Source organism: Pecten maximus, chromosome 1 (genome assembly GCF_902652985.1).
Source record: "Pecten maximus chromosome 1, xPecMax1.1, whole genome shotgun sequence".
In the NCBI taxonomy this organism is placed as follows: Eukaryota; Metazoa; Mollusca; class Bivalvia; order Pectinida; family Pectinidae; genus Pecten; species Pecten maximus.
The window spans coordinates 28,225,011-28,252,774 of NC_047015.1; the positions used below are offsets into that span (position 1 = coordinate 28,225,011).

General features: G+C 34.3%; 2 protein-coding genes across 2 annotated transcripts in view; one reads left to right on the forward strand and one right to left on the reverse strand.

Moving 5' to 3' along the window:
• On the forward strand, window positions 1–18,957 carry LOC117329364. Its single transcript, XM_033887290.1, has 8 exons — window positions 1–74; window positions 7,233–7,344; window positions 9,225–10,146; window positions 11,165–11,256; window positions 11,773–12,052; window positions 12,891–13,015; window positions 13,981–14,086; window positions 14,562–18,957. The coding sequence occupies exons 1-8, from the start codon at window positions 61–63 to the stop codon at window positions 14,744–14,746; spliced, it is 1,836 nt and encodes a 611-aa protein (XP_033743181.1). The 5' UTR covers window positions 1–60; the 3' UTR covers window positions 14,747–18,957.
• The window catches only part of LOC117337267, a 26,830-nt gene continuing 17,754 nt past the window's right edge, over window positions 18,689–27,764 (reverse strand). The window contains exons 11-16 of the mRNA XM_033898199.1: window positions 27,408–27,609; window positions 27,018–27,355; window positions 26,406–26,502; window positions 26,009–26,129; window positions 24,360–24,574; window positions 18,689–22,553 (exon numbers count right to left, since the gene is read on the reverse strand). Coding sequence (XP_033754090.1) covers window positions 21,793–22,553; window positions 24,360–24,574; window positions 26,009–26,129; window positions 26,406–26,502; window positions 27,018–27,355; window positions 27,408–27,609 — 1,734 coding nt within the window. The 3' untranslated portion in view covers window positions 18,689–21,792. The remainder of the gene's footprint in view (window positions 22,554–24,359; window positions 24,575–26,008; window positions 26,130–26,405; window positions 26,503–27,017; window positions 27,356–27,407; window positions 27,610–27,764) is intronic.

The following is a 27,764-nucleotide window of genomic DNA, read 5'->3' on the forward strand; positions in this document are numbered from 1 at the left end:
AAAAGAGTTCCACTAAGTTTGGTGTCGGACGTCAAAAATATCTTTCCTGTCACAGTTAACATGACAACAGAACGGTAAGATCATATTGATTTTCTTATGAAAGTAGTCATTTTAAATTTACACATTTCTTCATATCCCATAAAAATAGCATGTAAGTAACTATGTCGGTACTGTTTCTTCTTTATTTATTAAGCGTACCGTACACTGTTTTTTCTCTGTCAATAAGACTTTTTGCAGAAAAATTACATAGCCTAGGCCTAGTTTCAATAGTTCTAAATATTTTGTGTTCTGGGATGGCAAATCTGAACTCATCCACAGATCTAGAAATAGCAAAAACAATTTGAATTGGTATGGTATTCTATTGGATATAGTAGCTATTTATAGGCCTACTGTACGCACAGGGTTTTGGAACCTATGAAGTAGACCTAACTGCATTGAACTGGCATGTTTAAAAAAAATCCCACTGTATACTAATCCCTTGGTAAGTAAGTTCCGGGATATATATAATTTTATTTTTAAAATCTTGCGCTTACAAATCATATTGATATAGTGGGGTTTTTTGGTTTTTTTGTTATTTTTTAAATGAAATTATGTATAAATTCAGCGACGTACATGTGTGTCCCTGATAGATTCCAGAACCTAGGCACTTATATATGACTTTACGTGGGAGAATGAGTCTTTTGTTATCTGTATCTCCCTAAAGGCGAGTAGGGGTTTAATTGAAATCTCGAATTGGGATAGTGATTTTCTTGATATCAAATATTCTTTTAGTGTTTAGTTTTGTCAGAGACATATATACAGAGAGATAAGTAACATCGCCATTTCCCCGTACACGTAGCGGCTCCCTTTATTCATGACCACTCAAGCATATCCCTTATCGAGAGCGTCCTGTCTCCTATCAAACACACGTGAGCGCAGGTAAATCGGGCTTTGTACGCATGTGTGTATCGATGTATTGGAACTTATTCAACATGTTCTGGTTAAGCCGCCATTACGTCAGACCAAAACATCGTCAATTTTAAAGGCACACAAAAAGCACATCGTTTTATTTAGGCCACTACAAAAGTTACCACATTAACCAAAAACTATCATACTTATGGGATATAGTCTTATTGATCATGTACATTGTTGCCATTTATCCGTATTTTCTAAAATCATTTGGGTCTTATCAACATGTCCAAGTTTTGTAATTAAGCAGCCATTACGTCAGACCAAAACATCGTCAATTTTAAACGCACACAAAAAGCACATTTTTTTATCTAGGCCACTACAAAAGTTACCACATTAACCAAAAACTATCATACTTATGGGATATAGTCTTATTGATCATGCACATTGTTGTCATTTATCCGTGTTTTTGAAAATCCATTGGGTCCTATTCGACATGTCCAAGTTTGTAATAATCCGCCATTACGTCAGACCAAAACATCGTCAATTTTAAACGCACACAAAAAGCACATCGTTTTATTTAGGCCACTACAAAAGTTACTACATTATCCAAAAACTATCATACTTATGGAATATAGTCTTATTGATCATGCACATTGTTGCCATTTATCCGTATTTTCTAAAATCCATTGGGTCTTATCGACATGTCCAAGTTTTGTAATTAAGCAGCCATTACGTCCGACCAAAACATCGTCAATTTTAAATGCACACAAAAAGCACATTGTTTTATCTAGGCCACTACAAAAGTTACCACATTAACCAAAAACTATCATACTTATGGAATGTGGTCTTGATTATCATGCACATTGTTGTCATTTATCCGTATTCTCGAAAACCCCATAGGGACTTTTTCGAAAATTGGAGATTCCCGCCGATCTTTCCTGCGTTGTGCTTGACTTTCATACTCAAAATACAAACACTTGGACAGCAAATTGTGATATATTTCATATTGATGACACTTCTGTACTTTGATATTAATAAAATTAAAGCACATAATTGGATCTTGGTGATGATTTCAAATAGAAATTATCGATAATTATGTGTCTGGTTTTCAAGTTTTCTCCAATATGGCGTCTAGTGAAGACTGAACTGAGCGACCGCAAAGGATTGTGGGAAGGTCAGGGGCCACTATGTAAACACAAGGGCAAATAGAGAGCTGCCAGTCTCTGTATATATGTCTCTGGTTTTGTCTTGGACTAATTATCATGGCTATGTTGACTGATATTTGTAAAATGTAATGTGATTAATAATATCCATTATTTACATTTTGGCTCAATCTCAAGAATAATCTAACCCATAATAGTAAAAGGTTATGGCAGTGATTTCATTATTGAATCAACTTTATTGAAGTATATACAAGTTATATAGGAATATAGCATATATATATAGATATCTCTCTGATTTCATATGGAGGCCCCCTTGTCATCAAATTAAATCATTAAGTAGAGAAACCAATAAAGATCATTTGATGTTGGGTGCCAAGTTTGTTAGGGTTTCAAGGTTAGTTTCAATAACTGTTTTGGATTTAGCCCTACACATCTGTTACTTTGTATTTTGCAATATCACAGAGTGACCTTGAGCTTTAAGTTTATTTCTGTTCTCTATATTTGCCATAATGATTGTTTCATTCATCCATTCAGACTTAGGCCACATTGGCCGAGTGGTTAAGGTGTCCCGACACTTAATCACTATCTAGCCCTCCACCTCTGGTTTGCGAGTTCGAAACCTACGTGGGGCAGTTGCCAGGTACTGATCATAGGCCGGTGGTTTTTCTCCGGGTACTCTGGCTTAAATTTCCTCCACCTCCAAAACCTGGCACGTCCTCAAATGACCCTGGCTGTTAATAGGACATTAAACAAAACAAACCAAACCATTCAGTCTGCTTCTTGTTTTACTCCCTGTTCCACATGCTCATCAAAACATTGTAAATACTTCGGCATCAAAAGTTCTTATACAACCTGTAAATATTTCATCTTAGTATGCATAAACTTGGAGCCAAAAGATTGTTTGTGAACAATGTACACAGTGTAAGTGATATAGTTCATTCTTGACCACCTTAATTATAATAACCTGCCTGACATATTCAGGTGCTGGCACATAATGACATACAGTGGAACTTCAATAACTCGAACTCGGAAAACCCGAATACCCCTCTTAACTCAAAGTAGTTCGTCAGTCCCGGCCGAATTCTCTCTTTATCCTAGTAAAAAAACTCGGAAAACTCAAATTCGGAAAACTCAAAAAACTCGGATAATACGAAGTGAAATTTGGTCCCAACAATAAAAATCCTACTTGAAATGGCAAAACTACACCAAACTACTTACTAACTATGAGTGGCAGAATGAAATATTACATATACATTTACATGAATTGACCAATCTTTACATTTAATTTTAACTGATGAGCGACAGAGCGGAGTTATAATGATTATATGATATTGACAAATATTGACCAAACTTTGCACCAAAAATGACAACTCGCTTAATTCGAACACTCTGATAACTCAAAGTTTTCTCATGGTCCCGTCAAGTTTGAGTTAACGAAGTTCCACTGTATATATATTACATAATCATTGAGTATGAAAGTGCCAGTGGATTGGTTAAAGGCAAATGTGGAAGAAGTTTTCAGATGACACTGTATAGTATAAAATGTAAAATATGTGTTTATACTGCAAATGTTTTCTGAATTAGAATAAACATAACGCTGTTACTTAGTGATATATCTATTAAATCTGATAAGGATACCGGATATGGTAATAAGTTAATAAGTACAATAAGTACATGTACCAATATATGAAATGTTAAAATCATTTATTTGTGTGATTCAAACATTGACATTTAACTGTATATGTCCGCAGCCATATAAATACATGTACAGTGTAGTTTGCTAGATTATTATGTCAGAGAGGAAACTTGCTTAAATTTACACGCCAAAATGTAACTTATTTATTCTGAATGATTCACAAATCTTGCTTTCATATTGTGGTTATTTAGTGCAACATATTGATTTAACAGCTAGCTTATTTATCAATATTACACAACTACTTTGTCAAAAAGCATTATGACACTCTTAAATTTTTGCCACAGACTTATCCTCCCCATTTCAATGTTGAAAACTTAGCAGCAATATATACAGTTATAATAGCCAGCATGAATAGAATAAGAGTTCAGTTAAACAGGTTACAAATACAAAGTTATTTTTAAAAACTTGTTGATCAAAATACAGTTTAGTACTTCAATTGTGAGATGGTGATTATACAAAACTATTACTAAATGAAAATGTATGTCACAGTTTTTAATATAAGGAATCAGAATAACAATTAATATTAGTTTACATATACATGTACAGGGCATCCAGTAGACCCTTGAGAGTATGTTTTTGACTCCCCAAATTGAGATCTGACTCTTGGGTTTGAAAGGACTTGTCTATTTGACAGATGTTTTGACCCTTCAGATTTCTCAGAAATAGTGATTTGACTTCTGAAATTGCTAAAAGTCAAGGGTCAACTGGATGCCCTGATGTATATATATCAAAAAATAAAACTGACTTGGGCAAGTCTAAATTATGCAAGGATATTGACCTTGCAAGATAAGCCAGTACATCGTATTGTCTTTAACAACAATTAGTGTTGTGTTGACCTTTTTTAGGTGTCTGCTGGTACACAGGAAGTAGGATCTTATCTGTTCAGTCACCACACCAATACTTACATTCTATCCCCTCCATAGCGACATACTTATAGCCATCCAGTCATTGATGGACTTTGCTTCTACTGATTGTATATCAGCTGACCTCGGCTGAGTGAATTGTCACGTATGACTTGTATCAGGACAGTCATCTAAGGACAGGCAAGCATGAAGGGATGCTGCTGCAGCTGCTGATTATTTCCTCATTAACTCCTGATTTTGATAATTATTTTAAAATATTCTATTGGGGAAGGACTATTACAGTTGAACAAGAAGAAAATGTAAGTTATTTTCTTTTCCAAACCAAAAAGAAAAAGGATAAACGAAAACACAACAAAATATAGTATTTTAATGTTAGTTTAATGCAGGCTTAAGTGCAATTTAGCATTTGAAATATTACGATTTGCTCATGATCAGGACTACACAATTTTATTTTATTGATGGATTTAGCTATGAATAATTTATGGTAATAATAATAAAAAATTGAATTATATTAGATCTTTATGTACCAGGAAAAAAGATTGAAAAGATATTTTCCTATTTAATACTGATGACAATTTTTTCACTTATACCATGCATTATATTCATAGATCCCCAATTCATTGATAGCAATTTCTTAAACTTTTCTCTGCATTTATTTAACATACAGTACAAAAGATTACTAATAGCTGGGCACAAGTTACCAAACTACATGTATATATTGATTATAAAACAAATCTTTTTCAATCATACATTTTTAGATCTGATGATTTTCTTTTTTTGACATATAAACACACGTAAATCTGGTATGTATTGTATGTTGTATGTTTAAATCACAAACATTTGAAATAGAAGTCTCTAAAAAATAATGTGGCCTTATAGTGGGTAGGTCAGGACTTTTGCTACAGTGAGTGATGAGTGCTACGTGTTTCACTCTTCAATAGGACAGGGCTATATATGGCTGCAGTAGGACATGGTTAAATATGAAAATTTAATTGTATAATCGTTTACAGTATATATACAAAATAATATCTATATCAAGGGTTTTTAGCTCACCTGGCTGAAGCTTTCCCAATCCGTCCACGTTTATCTATCAGTTTTTCCTAAAAATTGCTATACCGTACTCCACTAGAGTCATGAACTGCTCTGTGCATTTGGTCCTTATTGGTCTGAATCGTCTTTGGATAAAGGGAACCATTGGGTCTCGCCCCCATACAGGGAACAATAGACAAATATACACTGCTAGTGTACAATAGCAAACTCCTATTCTTGTGTTGAAATAAAGCAACTTATGGGGAAGAAAGAATAATTTTGTATAAAAGGTGGGTCTGGCAACCCCTAGGTTGGGGCTCTATTGAAGAGAAATATTATAGAAAGTTCTTTGAAATCTTTGAACGATTAATACAGGCCCTCTGGGCTTTTTGTTAATACATGTAGTATAAGACATTTTTGATATTTGTCGAACCACAAACACTTTGAGGATCCACAAAAATGTCAAATATCTGACAATTTTAAAATGTTAAAATTCCTGATACAAACATTGGAGGGCATATATAGGATCCTGTTAAGTAGGACAGGACTATGCCTTAATTAGAATAGGACGTTGGGACTAGCTATGTGGCTACATTGATTTAAGGGCAAGACAATAGTTTTTGGGGTACTTTATACTAATCTAAGTAATAAGGAGATGTTATGTACATATGTATAATTAAGATGCAGCTAGAGAAAACCAATGCTATTCCTAAGAATTATCAAATGTCACCTTATAATTATGACCTACTAATTGTATTAAATTTTTAACACATATCTCTTGTATAGTACCGGAGATTGAGATAAGGTTGTTTGATAATAACTGTATCAGTATATATATATATGAACACCAATGAGCTGCCACACCTACCAGTGTACATGTCTTACTGTGTGTCAGTGTGTGACCATGTACACTGTTCAGTTATTACAAATAAATTTAAACCTCCATATATCAGTAACTCACTTGAAAATTTCTTTTAATCTTTATAAAAAAAAAAACAGACATGGAGTGGCAATGCCTCTGTCAAAAATAGCATGTTACGTAATTCTGGACCATGTTGCCAGGCAAGCTGCAATATATCATCTATATGTTGACACTAGCACCTGTATAAGGGGACCTGAGAAATAAATGCAGTTTATATGAATGTGGACGTATCCCTGTGTATAAAAGTAATTGTTTGGCATATGACAAGGGGTAAATAGACCATTTATTTAAATGACATCACTCCAGTGACTAAAAATGGTACTTACTCTCAACACAGGCTGACAGCAACAAAACTCCTAGCCCCTATATATATATATATGGACGCTAGACCTGTCTCATATAGTGTACTTTCCAATTTCATTTCAGGAACTTCTGCATATCAATAACGGTTATTTTCCACAGTTCTGTTTTTGAAACTTCCGTTTCTGCTTCATCCTCACCAATACAGGAAATTGTTCTAGATTTTTTTTCAGACAGCTTAATTTAATTTGTATCTGTTTCATTTAAATATGCAATATTTCTTTAATTGCTTTCACTCAGTTAAATAGAAAAATATGTATTTGTAGGCTCCAGCAATTAATGAATTATATTGTATATTTCTGTTTTAGGACTGGTCCAAGATGGGTGATGCATTTAGGAGACTTTGCCAATATGCTGAAGGCATTTATTGGTTCCAATTATTTAGGTGTTGCCTATGCATTCAAACAGAGTGGGCTGGTGGTAAGTAATATTGGTGTAGTTACAATGTATATTATAACTGAAGATTGATAGTAACACTATTTTTAACTCTTGAGCCTTTGCTATGGCACATCAGTTGTTGTTTGATGTACATTGTGCATGGCCCTTAAACTTTTCTCTATTGTGGTATTGGTAACATATTTGAAATGGCCAATAACAGGCCTGGCCAAATATTTTTATGTTTTAAGTGAAAAGAATATTCAAAATGGATGCCATGACCAACATGTTAAAGTGACATTTCTGAACAAGAGTTGCTATTTCAAAAGTTTGAAAAGTATTGAATTTACAAGATGACCACCACAGCAATTATTACTTGATGAACTATAAAACATTACATATATTTTTTTTTCTGGAAAAGCTAACTCAAGTCAAGACAACAGTTGAACATATAATACTAACCAGTTTGACCTGTGGTTTCCAGTGACTTATATACATATGTATATATATATTGACATTGACACTAAGCCTGCAGTGTTATGATATGATATGACATAAGACCTTTAGGTAAAGCTGTGTGGTGTTTAGAGGATGGATATCACAGAAATATTAACAGAAATAAAGATATTTATAGAAAGGATTAAATTACCATTATATCATCATTGCTAGATTGGAAACATATTGAAATATATATTAAAAACTTTGTTGAAACAAATTCAAAGCTACATGTAAAGTGTCGTGTTTTAGATGTAGAGAAATCTATTATATTTTTTAAATATTATTATTAGAATATCTGATCAGGTGAGCATTTAGGCCTATAAACCTCTTATCTTTATACTTAATAACCAGTTACCAGAGAGATATAGATAAAAACTCATATAAATGTACAAGGGGTCTCAATGTGGGAGGAAACCTATGTGGGATTTCAGGGTAAGGTATAATGTAAGTGTAATATCCATGCCACTGGGGAGTTGCTACCCAAACACCATTACAGTTTCAACTAAGCAGAAATATTTTGACTGATCTGGTTCAAATAAGAAAAACCAGGTCAGCAATATAGATATGATGGTTATTCTAGCTTTGTTTTTATTGTCTTATCAATACATAAGATATGTTATTGAGCCTGGCTGAGACTGTACTTCCTCATTAATCTATATGTAGGTATCCTTATGTCTTCTGGTAAACATTGTACAGTTATCTTCATGATGAAGAAGCTCAGATGAAAAGAGATGAGTGTTTGTCATCATTCAAGTTCTTTGTACATATCTACTTGTAAATTGTACTTGAAACATGATGTGAATATATATAGATCTACGTCATTGTGTAATAAGATCTTACAAGCCCATTCATCAAACAGAAACATGCATAGCCGAGAGTAAATTCATGTTTATATTTGGTAAAATTTTATTTATTTTGACAAAAATACATAGCAACCACAGTAAGACAGTAGGGGGTGGAAGTGTGTGGTATATACAATGTACACAATGTAGCTAGATTGCTTTTCAGTCCAGTGAAAGTTAAGTTTACATCAACTGGCAGTTAAAGCTACATGCCAGCATTTTGAACATACTTAAACAAATCCATTACAATCCACATTGAATCACTCTACCCTCATCTATTGTCTCTTTTTAACCGAAGAAATTTTATTTTAACTATGCTAAACACATATGCAATGTCATTAATTTTGTACAGTGTATATTCATTTCTGTATACATGTTATATGAACATCACATGATGAAATTAACTAAATGTGATTTGTTTGTGGAGAAGAACTCTTGTGGTGATCGAACTTTTATCCATTTGTCAGTTTGGCAATGAAATACGCAAAATCAACATAAATAACTTTTCTGTTACAGCTGTGAGTTGTGTGTCTTGATTCTTATCATTACCAGTCTCACCGATCACTGCTTGATTTTCTGTTACAGCTGGGAATTGTGTGTCTCCTCATCATCGCTAGTCTCACCGATCACTGCTGTCATCTGATTGTTAAGACCAAGTATCATGCTATGAAGATATTGCTAGCTCAGTTTAAAGCCAAGAAAAAACTCACTCAAAGCTCTGACCGATACCAGGCAGGAAATCGTCTGGACTGTTACGGGCGCAGATTTGGTACAGAAACCACGGACAGTGAAGACGAGCTATCACATTCAAATGGTAACAACAGAGAGATCCCGAATATCAACATTGAAGTCGATGATTTGGAGACATTGGAACACCATATGATGAGGCACATGTCATATGGCGACATTGGAAGACTGAGCTTCGGCAAAAGTGGCCTCTTTCTCGTTAACCTCTTCATTGGTACCACCCAGTTCTGTTTCTGTGTTGCCTACTTTATATTCATTGGTAACACCATCCATAAGTTGTTTCCAATTTCTATAGAATGTCAGAATGTTACAGTCAATAACACGTTTTCATACCCTGTATCCGTACCTACTACCACGTTAGCCTCTACACAACACTTACGAGATAATAGAGATATTTTAAGTGACCTGAATACGACAACAATGGAATTAAGTACAGTAACTGAATTCACTCTACCAGATAGTAATATATCAACTCCAGATCTGACCACAAGTACACTACCATCTAACATTACATTGGGACCTACCGTGTCACCACAGAACATGTCCACAACACCAATGGAAAATGTAACAAAACCGTGGAAGGAGCTGTGTAAGGATATAAGCACTGCTCCTGACCTAAAGATTCTGGTGTTGACGCCGCTACCTCTCTTCCTCATCTTTGCTCTCATTCGCAGTATCCGTAATTTAAGCTGGATCAGTGTCACTGCCAATGTGTCTATACTCGGGGGATGTGTAGCTGTCTTTCTCTACATGATCTTCAGTAAGTATATGTAGTAATTATAAATATAACAGAAGAAGGATTTCTAAACTAGGGTATTAATGTTTTTGTTGGAGTCACGGACTGCATAGAATCAAGTCAGTTATGTACCATACAAATAATGATAACTGTATATATATCGTTATGTATTGTTTAGGTAAAATATTCTGTGCAATATTGGTAGCTCACTTGTTATTGAATGTCTGCTTTTTGTTCAAATAAATTACCTTGAGCAACATTCACTGACACAGAGGTCAAATGCATTATCTACAAGCAACTTCTTCCAGATGATTTTCTCAGAACTGATTCAGAAATACTCCCAATTACAATATAGTGGCATGTAGTTGACAGGTTAGAAGGCTACCCATTTTGATACTACTTCCATAGCCAGGATCCAAGCAAATTTCCTCTATTGCTATATCATTGTTCAGAAATCAGAAACTCTGTTAAAATTAGTAGGTTAAACCAACCAATATGATACAAAGTTCATTAACAAAAATGATTTATTTAAAGAGGCTTACCCGCAGACGGCCGGTAAACGACACATCTCCGATCACTAAATAAACTTCAATACGCGTTTCTATGTGACAAAATTAGAGGCTTTCCGACTTTATTTCTTGAAAGCAATTACAGAATATGTATTTAAAAGATGTTTTAAAACTCAACCTGAGAGGGAAATGTATGGAATATAACGGCAAATCTTCTTTGTAAATCGCCGCTGCCTTTGAAGTTATCACTGTGCGGCACTGTGCACGTGCTTGTTTCTTTGATGTGTCAATCAAATTAGACTCCACTTTATAGCGGGGACTTATTGAGGGTTGCGATTAAATAAATAATATTTAAAAAATGAGGTTTTGATATCACTTTTCATCGTTTTATAAGGAAAATAAAATGAAAAACTCAACAATTCCAACAATCTGTCATGTGTAAAAAATCTTTTTCTATTAGCCAATTTTTCTGATCTCTCTGCGGGCAAGCCTCTTTAATCCTTTTAACTCACTTAACATACTTTTTCCCCCAGATTTCAGTGTGGGCAAATTTGTTTATGCAAATTTCTCAGGAGTGCCAGTATTTTTTGGAATGGTCACAGCAGCATTTGAAGGCATAGGTCTCGTGAGTATATTGTATATACGTCTTTCACCATTGGTAATTAGGTTTTGTCTCGGTAACCGCTGATCTCATTCTTGAACAAACTTATATAAATGATTTTAGAAATAATGATTTAAAAGCATACATTCCATTCACGGACATTGTCTAATAAGCACTGTATTTAAAACAGTAAGTAGAATTGATGGTCCAAATATGACCAAAACTTGTCAATGGATAAAACTAGTTATGGTATTCAGTATTTTGCAATGCATTGCATCATCACATTTAATTCTTTCAATTAAAAAGTATTTGCTCTTGCATTTGATCAAAACACCATTAAGATTGGTCAGCAGGTATAAAATTTAAAATGCTGTATACTTCTGTCCATTTGCTTTACACATTTTGTTTTACTTTGTAGAGGACACTCAGGTCATAGTGTGAAGTAATTATGAATTAAGCATTAAGTACATACTACATTGTACTTAGTATGCATATGAGACATAATGACATATTGTGTACATGTATTTATTACACTTACAGGTGATACCAGTAGAGTCAAGTATGGAAGGAAACAGACACAACTTCAACAGCTTCCTCCATGGGGCAGTAGGGGTACTTACTCTAATCCTTGGCACGTTTGGTATTATGGGGTACATCATATTTGGTGATGATGTACAGCAGATGCTCAACCTTAACATTCCCTCCACAGAGTGGGTGTCCTTCGCTGTCAACATTGGTGTGTGTGTGGGAGTACTTCTAACCTTCCCTCTACAGATATACCCTGTCATTGAACTTATAGAAATCATCATCTTCAGTGAAGGTTTGTAATGGCAAGCACAAAACTTACTACCCATTATTGTAAAGGAGTACTAATATTTCAGAGTAAAATCAAGCAAAAGACGCTTACTCTTCTGGAGCACCTGGTCTTATTCTCCTTGTACTTATTGTGTTGGCATTCTTTGTTGTTCTGGTTCTGATTTTAAATGAAGTAAAACAATATTATTATTACAAAATTAAACTGATTTCAAAATGGATAAAAAAAGGTGAAAATTGGCAACATCTCAACGAAGTATGTACTAGCTGGGATATTGGATATTGTTGTATGTACTGGAACATTGTAGCATGTACTAGGACATTGCAAAGTAATGTGATCAGGTGTAAAAGAACTATTTAATATTGAATAGATAGGACACTGGTTTATGTTATAAATATTTAGTACAGTAGACTCTGTCAAGATTGAACTCTGACCAATCCAGATCTCCGTCTAAACCGGTAGATTAATTTCATCCCGAAACATTCTTTCTTTAACTATAGTAGTTTAACTCTGTCTATTCTGTAGTCTGACCATATTTCAAAGTCCTGTTTCTTCTTTACACTTGTAAACCTACTCTGTGTGAACCGCTGTCGACTCGTGGTGTATGCATTAATACATATATAATACAACTATATCATAATTATATTGTACATTAAATGATATAAAAGCAGAATCTCTATGATCCAAACTCTCTACAAACCGTCAAAATTATATAGTCCCCATTGAATCTGGTTTAGACATTGTACTTTGAAAATAATGTATAATAACCACACTTTTCTAACAGAAGTAAAATATGTGTAATGTGTATTGAAGTCATAAATAGTAAGTCTAGAAATGATTTCAGGAAGCATATGTGGACCTAAACATAAAAAGGACCGATTATTACAAGAGGAGGATACGGAAGAATCGTTACTGCCACGTGCTACAGAAGACCTGCCACTCACAGTAGCTGTACACATCCCTGATTCTGTAAGTATACCAAACAGTAGCTGTACATATCCCTGATTCTGTAAGTATACCTAACAGTAGCTGTACATATCCCCGATTCTGTAAGTATACCAAACAGTAGCTGTACATATCCCTGATTCTGTAAGTATACCAAACAGTAGCTGTACATATCCCCGATTCTGTAAGTATACCAAACAGTAGCTGTACATATCCCCGATTCTGTAAGTATACCAAACAGTAGCTGTACATATCCCTGATTCTGTAAGTATACCAAACAGTAGCTGTACATATCCCTGATTCTGTAAGTATACCAAACAGTAGCTGTACATATCCCTGATTCTGTAAGTATACCAAACAGTAGCTGTACATATCCCTGATTCTGTAAGTATACCAAACAGTAGCTGTACATATCCCTGATTCTGTAAGTATACCAAACAGTAGCTGTACATATCCCTGATTCTGTAAGCACACCTCATAGTACTCGCAGTAGCTGTACATATCCCTGATTCTGTAAGTATACCAAACAGAAGCTGTACATATCCCTCATTCTGTAAGTACAGTACTCATCCTGCAGTCAGCAGGCCATTCTCAGACCTCAACTCTCCCCCATTTTGATATAGGCTGTCATTAATGATATTTGATGTGAAATTAGATCTTCATATTACAGTTAAATATCTACCCAACAGAAGGACTCTAGGTACACACATACTGTCCACCCATAGAAGTGATATAAGTTTAAAGAGTACCATATACCCTGCAATAAGCTGCATTTTTTCGAGCACCCACCATGTAAGAATACTGGAATAGCAGTAATATATTCTACATGGATGTTTACTTGTTATTCACTTAAGTTATTTATTGATATGGTGTTTCAATAAAGAAGAACGTCTATTTACAGTCTTTTTGGTTTGTTGTGACCTGGTACATTGTTGTATTTAAACTTATCATATTTCTGTGCTGATATTATTGATGTTTGTCACTCCCAGGTGCCTGCATGGAAGAGGAACATTGTACGAGTTTTAGTTGTAGGTGCAGCTGTTGGTCTTGCCATCATTTTTAGGGCCAGCTTTGCATATATTGGAGGGTTTACAGGTAAGTTCTGTTAAAGGATTTATAACAACAGTATTGAAGAATTCACATTTTTGGGTTTGAAAGTCATATGTTCATTTTTTACATTATTTAGTTCATCTTTGCTGGCATTACAACATTTATACAATGTACCTTAAACAATTTGGTGAATACAAATATTTTGATGGCTTAAGTTTATTCATAAAATTTGTTTGTCTGTTGGAATTACTTCTTATGTGATCTTTAATGTAAACAAATACTGGTATGTTGCTTGGCTGACTACTCCTAGAAAATTAATTGTATAACAGAAATTTTGGATAAATTTATTGATTGGAGAGTATTTTTGTGAAAACTTACCTTTTATAAGTACAGATCAACTTTGTGACCAGTTCTCTTTAAAACATTTTAGAATGTTTTTTTGTTTGTTATATTGTTGACAATTAGTTATAGCTTTCATTCTTGACAATGTTGGAATAACCTTTCTACCTTCCCATTGTAGGAGCTGTTGGAAGTTCAGCACTAGCCTTCATTCTGCCATGTATATTCCACCTGAAACTGTGCCACAGTGACTTATCATACGGGGTGATTCTAAAAGATATCCTCATCATAGTTTTTGGTTGTAGTGCTAGCACCATCAGTCTCGTATATGTTGTCAAAAAACTTGTGAGCAATACCTCTGTATGATGCTTTCATGTTACTATTTAAAGTAAATCACAATGAAACAGTCTCAATCATTCCTACAATACAGCAAGAACTTACAACATAGAGGTTATCACAGAACATGCCTGGTACTGGTAAATTCATTAAATGACCATTTATTGTAAAATTTAATGTGATTGTTTCCATTAATGTATGTGATTATGATATGAAAGAATGAATATGGAGAGTGGTTCAGTCTCTACAAAACTATATAATTGGATACAGACATTTTTGTCTCCATAATGTGTTAAAGTTCTTTTCTAAGAAAAAAATCCTTGTGGAATGGCTGGGTTTTTAGATGTATTGAGTATTTTATACATATATACAAAATAATTGGGTATTACATTATCATATTCACGGTCAGGAACTATATTATTCTCTTATTTAGGTGTTCATATATATGCCAGCGATAATGTTTTATCAAAGATATATGTGTCACATACATATTTATTACATATACATAAAATTATGATATATGAATATAAATTGTATAAACATATTCTCATACATATATTTTATATATGAGAACTGAAAATAGTTCCATTGAATTTGAAGCATGTTCAATGTTCATATCCCCACATAACTCAAAACAAAATTTGTGATGAAGGATTCTTTTTAATAAAGGAGTTGGCTAAAAAATTGTACCACATAATTGAAGCAGCTATAAGCGTATTACTGCAAAGGACATTCATATGTAGAAGGGATTCAAATGTGTTTACTTTAAGAGATAAGTGTTGTAGCGAAATAAAAAAAAAATTAATGATTCAGAACTGAAAAGCTATTATCCTGACACACTTCATTAAAATTAATTAAGTGACCATTATTTCTGGATACCCTATGATGGAGGCTAAAGACTGCAATTACTCTACAGACAGTACTTTATACACTTCAGTTATTGGACTTTAAATCCTTATCACTGTTAGAACTCTCCCTTATGTATGTATATCAAATTCTTTTTGATGGCTTTAAGTATAAATACATGTATGTATCCTTTGTAATACATCATGTACCCCACTTAAATATGTCACAAATCTGCCCCATTTTTTATGGCTGTAATGTTTGTAGCGTTCCATATACAATTATATTAAAACAAATCTCCTTTGTCTTGTCTATCAGTCTATCATTGATATTTGTTTTGTAATTGTATATCAAAATGCTATTATAGAAACCAGTACGTGTACATTCTGCTTGTAATTAGCAACCTTATTTAATTGTTACAACCCCCCCTCCCTCCCCACATATTTTTTTGTCTCATTTTACATCTCACTTTGTTCACAGATCTGATGACAAATGTTTTTATACATTTTGATTGATGTCATTATTTATGAATCTATTGTCTGTGATGACTAATACTAATAGATACATGCATAATTTTTTTCTGAAATGTGATATCCATACTTAAAGCTGGGGATTTTTTTTTAAATTTATTTATTTAAAAAATAATGTGTTTAGAAACCAGTGATCCAGAGGAAAGATAGAAATGTAGAGAAAAGATCAGGCTTACATTCACTCAATTAAGCTCACTCAATGGTGGATGTCAAGACCCCTCTGGGATCTCAGTTGGATAGCCATGTCATAAAGAGTCAGAAGACCACTTTAAACTCTGTACATGCTGTATCTTATTATGTCCTCAGCAATATCAATATGAATGTGTTACTGATGTGTCCTACAAACTCCTGGCTGTGTGTAACTTAACTGGAAAATAGTAGAAAAGGTGTTTTTTTTCCCCAATATCCATTTGTGTTATTCATTAGAAGCTAATTAAAACACTCATATTAAAGCCTGAAGCAGTATAGTATAGCAAAGATGAGTTGATGATGTGTTTTTTTAAGTAATACACTTATCATAATAGGCCTTGTAACAGAGGAAATATTGATGGCGTTTCTTTTATTGACTCCTATAAATAAACAGATGTTGGCTTATTTATTACACAAAAGTGAAAACAACAGATTTAGTTGTGATTAACTACCAGGACGGATATATTGGATATCTATGAACGTCACTTCCACAACAAACATGCTATGTGTCATTTATGACCATCACTTTGAATCTTATTTACATTAATAGAATGACAGATGTTGGCTTACTTAATGTATAAGAATAAAAATGAAATGTATTCTATGTTTAAGTTATGATGTATGAATATCAAATGTCAGAACAGCTGAAAACGTTTTTAATATTTCCATTCTGGAAACAGGCATCAGTGTTGATAATAATTTCAAGAGCGAGTCCATGCTTTTGGTATTTGAGTATTGGGTGCTAATTTTATTTGAATATATATATACATTGTATATGTGTTGATACATTGCATATTTGTTTTCAATATAATTACTTAATTTGGACATTGTCATTTTGTATACTTTTTGCATGACATATTTCCACTATCAATTTCGTTTTTAAATCATCCAAAATTGTCAAAAAAAACTTTTTTGGTAAGAATGTACTAAATATTGACCAAAGGAATACAAAAACATGAAAATGTTTATCGTTTTGGTGTCATAATGATCACATTAGTCCTATTATTGTATGGGCTGTGAGGTGATTTAGTTAAATTCTGCTTAAAATTCATGACATAACTTCTCATGTATCATATTGATGAAACTACGTTAATATACATGATGATTATAAGCATACTATTTATTATGTTAAAATAGGTTATTATTTATGTCATTTCTTTCCTTCTCAAATGCTTATTTCCAAACCAAGAGCTTTCATTAGCTTGAGACTTCACATTGTTATCCCCTCACAAACTGAGTTTTGAGGATTCTAATGTATGTTACACTTTCTTGTCAGTGCTGTCACACATTCATTTCTCGAGGGAATTTCATGAAATTTGTTACACAAGTTTATTATGGTAACATCTCAGATGAGTTTGAGTTTCAGAATCCGCGCTCTTTTAGTGTATTGCCCGTAGTTTATTTCACTCATTTTCACTTTGTCATCACTCTCAAAAGTTTATCCTCAATGGAATTTCATGAAACTTAAGTTGTTATTTGAGTTTCAGAACTGGTGTTCCTTATTTACTGAGTTATTGCCTTAGTTATTTCTTTAACATTTCCTGAGTGTACATTCATCTGAAAAACTGTTCTGTTGCTACGTAAGCTTACTTAATTAAAAGAGACCTTAAATCTGAGAAGTTAGTGTCACATAACAGGGACAGCAGACAAAAGCCATCTACCTAGAATGTAATTTGTTGCTTTGAAAATTAATTACCAGGACCTATATATACCATGTAGATTTTGTGATTTTATGAAGGCAAACATCACATCTCATTATAATCATGTAAAACTTTATCAATCATTTCGTAATTACTATAACTATAAAAACTTATATCTATCACAAATTGAATTGGAAAATTTGACTTTTAACTTATCAAGCAAAATGACTCCATTCTCCAAGACTCGGGATAAAAATGTACTGGTTAGCATAATTGGTGGATGTGTCTTGTTACAGATGCCATGTGTTTGTGTGTTAATCTGTTGTTCTTGTTATGTATAGTACATATTATGGTAGTAAAATTGAATGTGAATTTGCCGCAATTTCATTAAAAAAAAACTAAAATTTCACGCCCTGCTACAAAGTGGTTCCAACAGCTTCCAACTGTCCATCATATTCACAGAAATCATCGAGCACTCATCAGTAGTGATAGAATGCTGTTATTTTGTATGAACGATCTTTCAAGGTTTACTGTTAATACTGCACAGTAGAAACAGAAAATTCTAATTTTTCTTGAATTTTTACATGTTAGATTTTTTTACACTTTTTGGACATTGAGTTGGTTTCAAAAAGTATTGCCCATGTACTCAGTGAAAGGATGCTGATATTTCGCATCAAAGTTCTTAAAGGACCATGTATAAATGCAGTGTAGTTAAACTGGACATTTCCCAAAACTTTTGACATGTTAAAACTGGTTGATTTTTTTTTTCGTTTTTTTTTTTAAATAGCTCCATATTTCCATCAGTGGTAACATGAGAGCACGGTTATACTTGTTTCAAACATATGTATTTCATGTTATTTATTTTTTGAATTTAATATACATGGGAATAATCTCGGATTAAACCATTCTTATTCGTTTACTGTGACAAAGTCCTCAATCTCAGCTTACACACAAAAGTCACATCTCCAATGTTTGTTGTACTGAATTATGATAAACATGCTTAATGTATAAAAATAAATCATACTTTATTTTAAGTAATTGTGAGTGTTCTTGTTTTTTTATTCCAAAGCTTAACTTTAATATATTTGTGTTCACCCGATCAAATCAGGTAAATCCACAATCAGGGGCTACTTTTGTATATTAAAGCAATTACCGTTGCTTATTTCTTTATCTTGGACATGTAAAATTGATAAAATCAAAGCAAATAATGATTTAAAAAACAGTGACTGATTTTATTGCTGAACAGACCACTACAGCAACTGTACGCATAAATGGAAAAACCTTTTGCGAAACATACAACTGTTACAGTTCTTATTTCATTTGTATGCATGCTTTTGACAACAGTAATGAAATAAAATATCATTAATTAAACAAATATTTAATTATTTTTTAACAACTACAAAGTGTACACTGAACTTTCAATATACGTTAATGTATTTCATAATGTACAATAAATTATTATTATCTATCAGAATGACTAAACATGAGGGATGTACATGCATATAATATACATAGTTAAATATGTGTTTAACTGCTCTGGCCCATGAGTAAGGATTAATTTGGCTACCTAGACAAGTAAACAGAAGCACTTGACATATTTTTTTACTAAAATTATCCATTAACTTGGGTCAGAAAATACAACTGATTCATTACTTTGACAGTTGCTATATTTCCAAATTTTTTATATTTAATTACTAAGAAATCTGGGGAAAATCATTATGAATAATATGAGTTTAGGTCAAACCTGAAAATCATAATTTAAAATAAATCTTAAGATCATGATCATTACACAAAATCTACATATAATGTAAGGATGCTTACACAAAAAAACTCGCCATCAATACCTTTCAATATTGTTGCACAACTAACTGATTGTGTAATAATTTACCAAAAAAGTAATATATTTTCAAAACATTATTTATAATTGAATATACATTACTGGTATAGTCCGACCAAAATGACCTGTCCTATTAAACTTTGATTAGCATACTGATTACAGACGAGTCTATAGTCATTTAGGGGAAATAGGTGCTTTGTATACATGTATATCTGTTAGTTGTTTACAATGTAACAAACTTTATCATCAGCTGCATCATTTATATCTATACTGGTCTATAGATTAAGCGACAAAACAGTTAACATGTGAACAATTGATCACATAGTTACTTGAATACAGTATGTGTAAACCATGCATCAAAAATAAATGATACAATCCCTCTGTTGTCAATACAAAATTGTAACAAAAATGAATGCCGAAAACAGCACCCTGCTGGACACAGTAGTATTCCTAATCAATATGTTTTGTTAACACACCTGTGCACAAATGGAATGACCCACTTTGAATATTCCACGAAAACGTCAATGCGACAGGTCATTCTAGTTTGACTATATCTTTGTATGACATAAGATAATGGACTTGAGCTCGTCAACCCCGACAAACATTACTGGTATCCATGTGTGACATTAGTAATGGACTCACTGCCCAAACATACACCACTGATATTAATGTGACATACGAGGGCTGATTGATAAGTTGTGAGCCTCATATTGAAGGAGATACTCAAGGATGTTTTTTTTAAGTCCTACTATTATCTGACTATATAGGGCCGTGTACCCAAGGAATGGTCTCATTTGATTAGTTTATATCGACAAGGTAGCACTCTAAATTTAACAAGACTAGCGGCTTTTGCAAATGGGACAAAATCGGTTAGGGTTAGCTATAAGGTGAAGGAGTCTGTCGTCATTGCCATGGCTGCCATTCATGATTGTGGCTTTAATTGATTGAGCAATTGCCTTACTCACCTGATCTCGCTCCATCAGACTTTCATCTATATCCAAAACTGAAAACAATTATTTCAGGCACCCTAACCCTAACCCTAACATGCAGTGGATGACTTTCTGAACAGCCAAGAAAAGGAGTTCTATAAAAGCGGCATGGAGGCCCTTAAACATCGCTAGCAAAAGTGTATATATACTGAAGGGGATTATGTTGAAAAGTAATACATGTTTGGCAAAATTCAAATCCTTCAATACGAGGCTCTCAACTTACAATCACTCACTGCCCTGACATACACTGTACATTTTTACATTTTTACCAGTGAAATATCAAAAATTATTCATTCTATAAAAGCGATATGTTTTACTAGTGAAAAATATCACTTTTTCTGATTTGACCAATCAAAACGCTGCTTAAAACAATAATGGGGAAAAATGAAAGCTGATCCAGTTTATTTTGCTATAAAATGTAATTAACAGAATATCTAACAGTATATATATCTTCTGTAATACCAAATATATTTCACTCGTGTGGATAATATTTTCATATTTTTCACTCGTTAAAAAAATATCAAAATATTGCCCTACTCGTAAAATAGATTTGGTATTACTGAAGACACTGTTAGATAACCTCTATATACATTACTGGTATCTTTGTGACATATAGGTAATGGACTACTGCCTGGGCATACATTACTGGTATCTGTGTATGACATAAGTAATGGACCAAACATACAACACAGGTAGATGTGAATTACGATATGGACTCACTGCTGTGACATATACATTTTTGGTATTCATGTGCAACGTCGGTAGTAGACTCGCTGCCTGGACATACATTACTTGTATCCGTGTGTGACATAGGTAATAGACTCGCTGCCTAGACATACATTACTGGTATCCGTGTGTGACATAGGTAATGGACTCGCTGCCTAGACATTCATTACTGGTATCCGTGTGTGACATAGGTAATGGACTCGTTGCCTAGACATACATTACTGGTATCCGTGCGTGACATAGGTAATAGACTCGCTGCCTAGACAAACATTACTGGTATCCGTGTGTGACATAGGTAATAGACTCGCTGCCTTGACATACATTACTGGTATCCGTGCGTGACATAGGTAATGGACTCGTTGCCTTGACATACACTAGCTTGTGCGAGGAGATTTATGGCAGACAAGTCCTCACTGTTGAGCTGATCAGCTCCAGAGCTACACTCCACTTCATACTGTACAGCAGGGTACCCATACACTACTGTGTGAGCTACCTGCTGTTCATCATCCTGACTAGGAGTCTCTATGGCGTAGTAGGTGTTCTCCACCTGAGCCCCTGTGGCTGTGTAGTGAACTGGTGAGTTGGAGTACAGTGTGACTGGGACCATATTGTCTGATGCGACATCCCCACTGGCCACAATATGTGTGGCCTGATAGGTCTCCAACGCTTCTTGTGATGGTTGAGTCACATCTGAAGGTCCAACATGGCGCATCACTGAGGAACCAATGTTTTGTACAGTCGATTGATCCAAAGTGTGTAACTCAGCATGAGGGATCTCTTGGATATCTGAGGGACTCACATGTAAACCTGAAGAATCAACCACTATCATTCCAGTTTCTGGCATGTGCTGAACATGCCGCTCTACTACTGAAGGGCCAATGTGCTCAACACGAATCACTTCATCCTTAAGTTCACTCTTGGAGGACTCGCGTCTTTTTACAACCTTTCGTACACCTGATAGACCTTGATGTTGAGCCAAGTGAGATGTCAGGTACTCCTTTCTGAAGAAACTTTTCCCACATACTCCACAGAGATGGTACTTGACATTCATGTGGAAAGACATTGTATGTCGCCTCAAGCTCCCTATAACAGAATCAAGAATTTTGTATCACATCAAATATACTGAAGCAAAACATTGAGAACAGATCAGAACATGTAGTAAGTGTACAGAAAATTGCAAATTACATTTTAAAAAGCATTCATTCATGAAACTGAGGCAAGGTATCAAATACAAAGTTAATTAAAATTAAGTTTGAAAATTAACAAACAATTAGCAAACAAAATCTATCTTTTCTTTAAAGAATTGAAATACAAAAAAAAAAAAAAAACAAACAAACAATAATAATAATAATACAATTCAGTAAAGCATATATTTGTTAAAATGTTCCTAAAACATATCTGTTAAAATGTTCATAAAATCGATATCGATGAACTAGAACCAGGATTTTGACAGCTATAAATATATGATTATATACAAATACATTGTACATACTTTTCTGACATGTACTGATATGCAAAATATATACTGTATACCTGGTAATTTTCGCCCCCGTTTAATTTTTGCCATTTTCGCCCTTTGATGATAGGGCGAATTTAAGATGACAGTGAAAATTTTAAGTTCAATTGCAGGATTTACAAGTTATCGTACATAGGCTAATTGTAGTCGGATCCAAAACATACCCTTGTCCTTTTCAAGTGTGATTTATATTATTATATACAATTATAAGCAACACGTGTTATATATTTACACTAATTTATAAAAATAATTTATTGTTTTATTCCAATCTATGCATGTGAAATATAATCTAGATCTAAATCTAGGCCTAGTAAATTTGTAATATCAGGTTGAGTTAAATCGGGAATATGGGCTAAGACAGCATACTAGGTTTAGTATATTTGATTTTTAAAAAGCTATAAATACTAAGTATCCAGTCATTTTTTAAATTGATGCACACTATTAGTATCAAATTCTTGCCATTGTGAAGACTGATTTTATAAGTTGAGTGTCGCTTGTGGCTTCCATCAATGACAAATGAACAAGAGAAAACACTGGTCAGTAATTAGTCACGGCACAGTGAACTTACCACTCATCGTGTTTGCTTAAAATCCACCATGCATGCCTGATACTATTTGAATCAATATAGGCTAAAAGTAAATCTGAACACAGGTTAAGGTTGTATATTTCACACCTAATAACATTTCACACCACAGCAGGATATGCAAAGAAAATGGGGGAACTCGATAAATCCTGAGTGTTCCGAGTGCAATTGTATCGAGAATTCCTAACGAAATTTTTCAATTGTAATTGAGGAAAAGACATTTCTTAAAAGTCGTTTAGGGCAAAATTAAAACGGGGGCGAATATCTTTTGTGTTGCTCAAGGGCGAAAATAACATGGGGTGAAAAATACCAGGTATACAGTTTATTCCTCTATGCTTGTATCATTTATATCTATCATATATAACAATTAGTGTAGAAAGATTTGGTTTGGTTTGGTTTATTAACAGCCAGGGTCATTTAACGACGTGCCTGGTTTTTGGAGGTGGAGGAAAGCCGGAGTATCCGGAGAAAACCGGTCAGTACCAGGCAATTGCCCCACTTGGGTTTTGAACTCGCACCCAGAGGTGGAGGGCTAGTGATAAAGTGTTGGAACACCTTAACCACTCGGCCACTGCGGCCCCTAAAGTAGAAAGAAGGGAAGTACCCAAACACAGACATTGACGCACCATTGCTTGATATGTGTAGCGTAGCGTAATGAAATCAATCGTGGGTCTCCGACGATTGGAGAAATAGGCTAATCATATATATCAGCTGTATTTGTAAACATTCTTTTGGGGAAATTGGTTATTTGAGCTAAAACAGATACAGGTGTATTAAATAGAGCACTCACTGGAGGTGGTAAAGAACTTGCTACAGTCATCACACTTGTAGACCGGCGGAGTGCTGGGATGTTTGAACTTCATATGTCTGTCATAACGGTTTTGGCTGGCAAACACCCTGTCACAAATTGTGCAAATTGTTTTCACATTACCGCCTTTTTCATGGATTTTGATATGCGCTTTAAGGCTTCCAATCAATGTAAACTTCTTTCCACAAAGATTACACCTAAAACAAAAAATAAAAGCCAGTATGAAGTTGTTGTATCAAGCATTATGAATAAAAGAAGGGTTCTCAATAGGTGCCCAATTGATTCTCCTCATCATTCCATTTCTGATATGGACTAGACAATAAATTCAAATGTTACTCCAATACAACTACATGTACCACCTTTATGGAGTTATTCCTGTTTGTCTCGACATGAGTAACTAACTGGACTTGATATTGAGGCTAATTTACAGATAATGGAGTAAAGTTATCAGTATATTGAGGCTAATTTACAGATAATGGAGTAAAGTTATATTGAGGCTATTTAAATTTAAAGATAATGGAGTAAAGTTATCAGTATATTGAGGCTAATTTACAGATAATGGAGTAAAGTTATCAGTGTGTATGTCTTCACAATTAGTAAATGTAATCAACTTGACTTACTATGGACTCTAACTCACAGATTATCAAGTTATTCCTGTGTGTCTCCGCGTGATTTATAAACCTGACTCGATATCAGTCTAATTTACAGATTATGGAGTTACTTCTGTGTTTCTCCGAGTGAGTTATTAAAACTCTAATTAACCTGACTCGATATCAGTCTAACTTACAGATTATGGAGTTACTTCTGTGTTTCTCCGAGTGAGTTATTAAAATCCTAATTAACCTGACTCGATATCAGTCTAACTTACAGATTATGGAGTTACTCCTGTGTGTCACTATGTGAGTTATTAAAAGGACTTGGTATTGAGTCTAACTTACAGATTATGGATTTACTTCTGTGTGTCACTACGTGAGTTATTAAAAGGACTTGGTATTGAGTCTAACTTACAGATTATGGAGTTACTTCTGTGTGTCACTATGTGAGTTATTAAAAGGACTTGGTATTGAGTCTAACTTACAGATTATGGATTTACTTCTGTGTGTCACTATGTGAGTTATCAAAAGGACTTGGTATTGAGTCTAACTTACAGATAAAGCGTTATTCCTGTGTGTCAATACGTGAGTTATTAATGGGACTTGGTATCGAGTCTAACTTACAGATAAGGTGTTACTCCTGTGTGTCAATACGTGAGTTATTAATGGGACTTGGTATCGAGTCTAACTTACAGATAAGGTGTTACTCCTGTGTGTCTCCACGTGAGTAATTAACGGGACTTGGTATTGAGTCTAACTTACAGATAAGGTGTTACTCCTGTGTGTCAATAAGCGAGTTATTAACGGAACTTGGTATTGAGTCTAACTTACAGATAAGGTGTTACTCCTGTGTGTCAATAAGCGAGTTATTAACGGAACTTGGTATTGAGTCTAACTTACAAATAAGGTGTTACTCCTGTGTGTCAATAAGCGAGTTATTAACGGAATTTGGTATTGAGTCTAACTTACAAATAAGGTGTTACTCCTGTGTGTCAATAAGCGAGTTATCAACGGAACTTGGTATTGAGTCTAACTTACAGATAAGGCGTTACTCCTGTGTGTCTACGCATGTGCAGCCTCCTGGACTTGATATTTGTGAATCGCTTGTTGCACACCTCACACTGGAAAGGTTTCTGACCATTGTGTTTAGCCAAGTGGACTGTTAAACAAGCACATAAGATCATCCAAATCATTTCAATCATGAGGTGCTATGTGTTATGTTCTCAAAATTATCATGACTGATAAATCTACATTGTATTGCATTCATTGTACTCTACATTATATTTTATTGTATTCATAACCCTAAGATTAAAATTGAGAAAAACACCAATTTGAATCTACATCATTGTAAGATACTGTATAGTCTATACTCTCAGGTGATCATTGTCTTTCAGTTTCAGGAATCAGACAGGTAACAAAGATTGTGTATCCTTACTTTTAAACTTGAACATTTCCCCGGATGACCTGGTTACATATATTACATGTAAACAAACATGTTTTCTTCTTCTTCTTGCCATCCCCAATCTCTTCACCTGCAACATCAATTAAACATAAAATTCTGGCATCAATGTAACAATACAAGAACAGCGTTACTGGATGATTACATCACATATTTTATTTTTGTAAGTGCTAAGATAGATAATGAGTAGGTAACTGTATGTAGACTGGCAACTGTATCTTGGTCCACACTGCTGCTATATATAGCACGAAAGGTTTGTTGTGTATAAACTTTCTTTGTTTCTTGTTTGGCATGGAACCAAGAATACAAACAAAACAATGTATTATTGTTATACAATCATGTATTATTGTTGCATAGGCTAACAATGAAAGTATTAGCCAATGGAATAATTTGAAAGCTCCAAACCAGGAAAGAAAGTACAGTGCACACACAAACATTTCATGTCATACAACATCTCCTCATCACCGTTGAAACTTAACATTATGGACCCAGCATGTTTTTGTTATTACCTGTGTCTGATTCTGTAGCTGAACCTTGTGGAACTGGTTTGACACAGCCACTTTGGGACTGAACATTTGTAGAGACTACAGTGGCCTGCTTCCCAGTTGGTTTTGTTGCCTTAGTTGTAGTAGTTTTGGGAAGTGTGACTTTGCCCTTCTGTGAGGAGTCTTCCCCCTGTATAATGGACTGGACAGCCGCCTCGGTCAGAGGATCAGACACCAGGGCCAGAGCATTAGCTAGCTGTACCAATCCTCCTTCACCAAGGTCATTCATCTGAGATTTCTTTCCAACAACTCCTCCTTTTTCTGTTACCAGTGATGACTGCTCTTTGTTGCCTTTATTGTCATTTTCCATTTCCTCCGTTATGTGTACAGTTATTTCAGACTCAGCCTCGGCTGAATTCCTTGTGGTCGACACAACATACACTTTATTGGGAGTGTTACTGACATAATTACTTAGTCCTACCTCTTCACACACACCACTGTCTGTTTTTATCCTGCACCTCAGATTCTCTGTTATCAACACTGATAGATTGTTCTTCACTGGCTTCCTCCACTTCAGACACATGCATGTCCAGCCCAACTTCTGTAGTAAACTCAGTATTCTCTTCTTCGTCATCCTCAGCTGAATGGGTCGTAGACTGATTGCAATATTTCGCAAAAAATGTCTTTTCATCATTCTTGAAATAGACAGAAATAACAGTTTAGCAAGCATAATAAGAGGCCAAGAGCATATAAATCATTCATATGACTAGTAAGGAATTATGGCAATGTCAATAAAACTAAAATTACCTCTGTTGGTGTTTAAATCATGCATAACTCATATGAAACAAGA

Bases quoted from the DNA above. Each gene is read 5' to 3' on its own strand.
- LOC117329364 (XM_033887290.1), top strand. The intron at 7,345-9,224 runs GTAAGTAATATT...TTTCTGTTACAG, and splicing joins TCAAACAGAGTGGGCTGGTG to CTGGGAATTGTGTGTCTCCT. The intron at 14,087-14,561 runs GTAAGTTCTGTT...TTCCCATTGTAG, and splicing joins ATATATTGGAGGGTTTACAG to GAGCTGTTGGAAGTTCAGCA.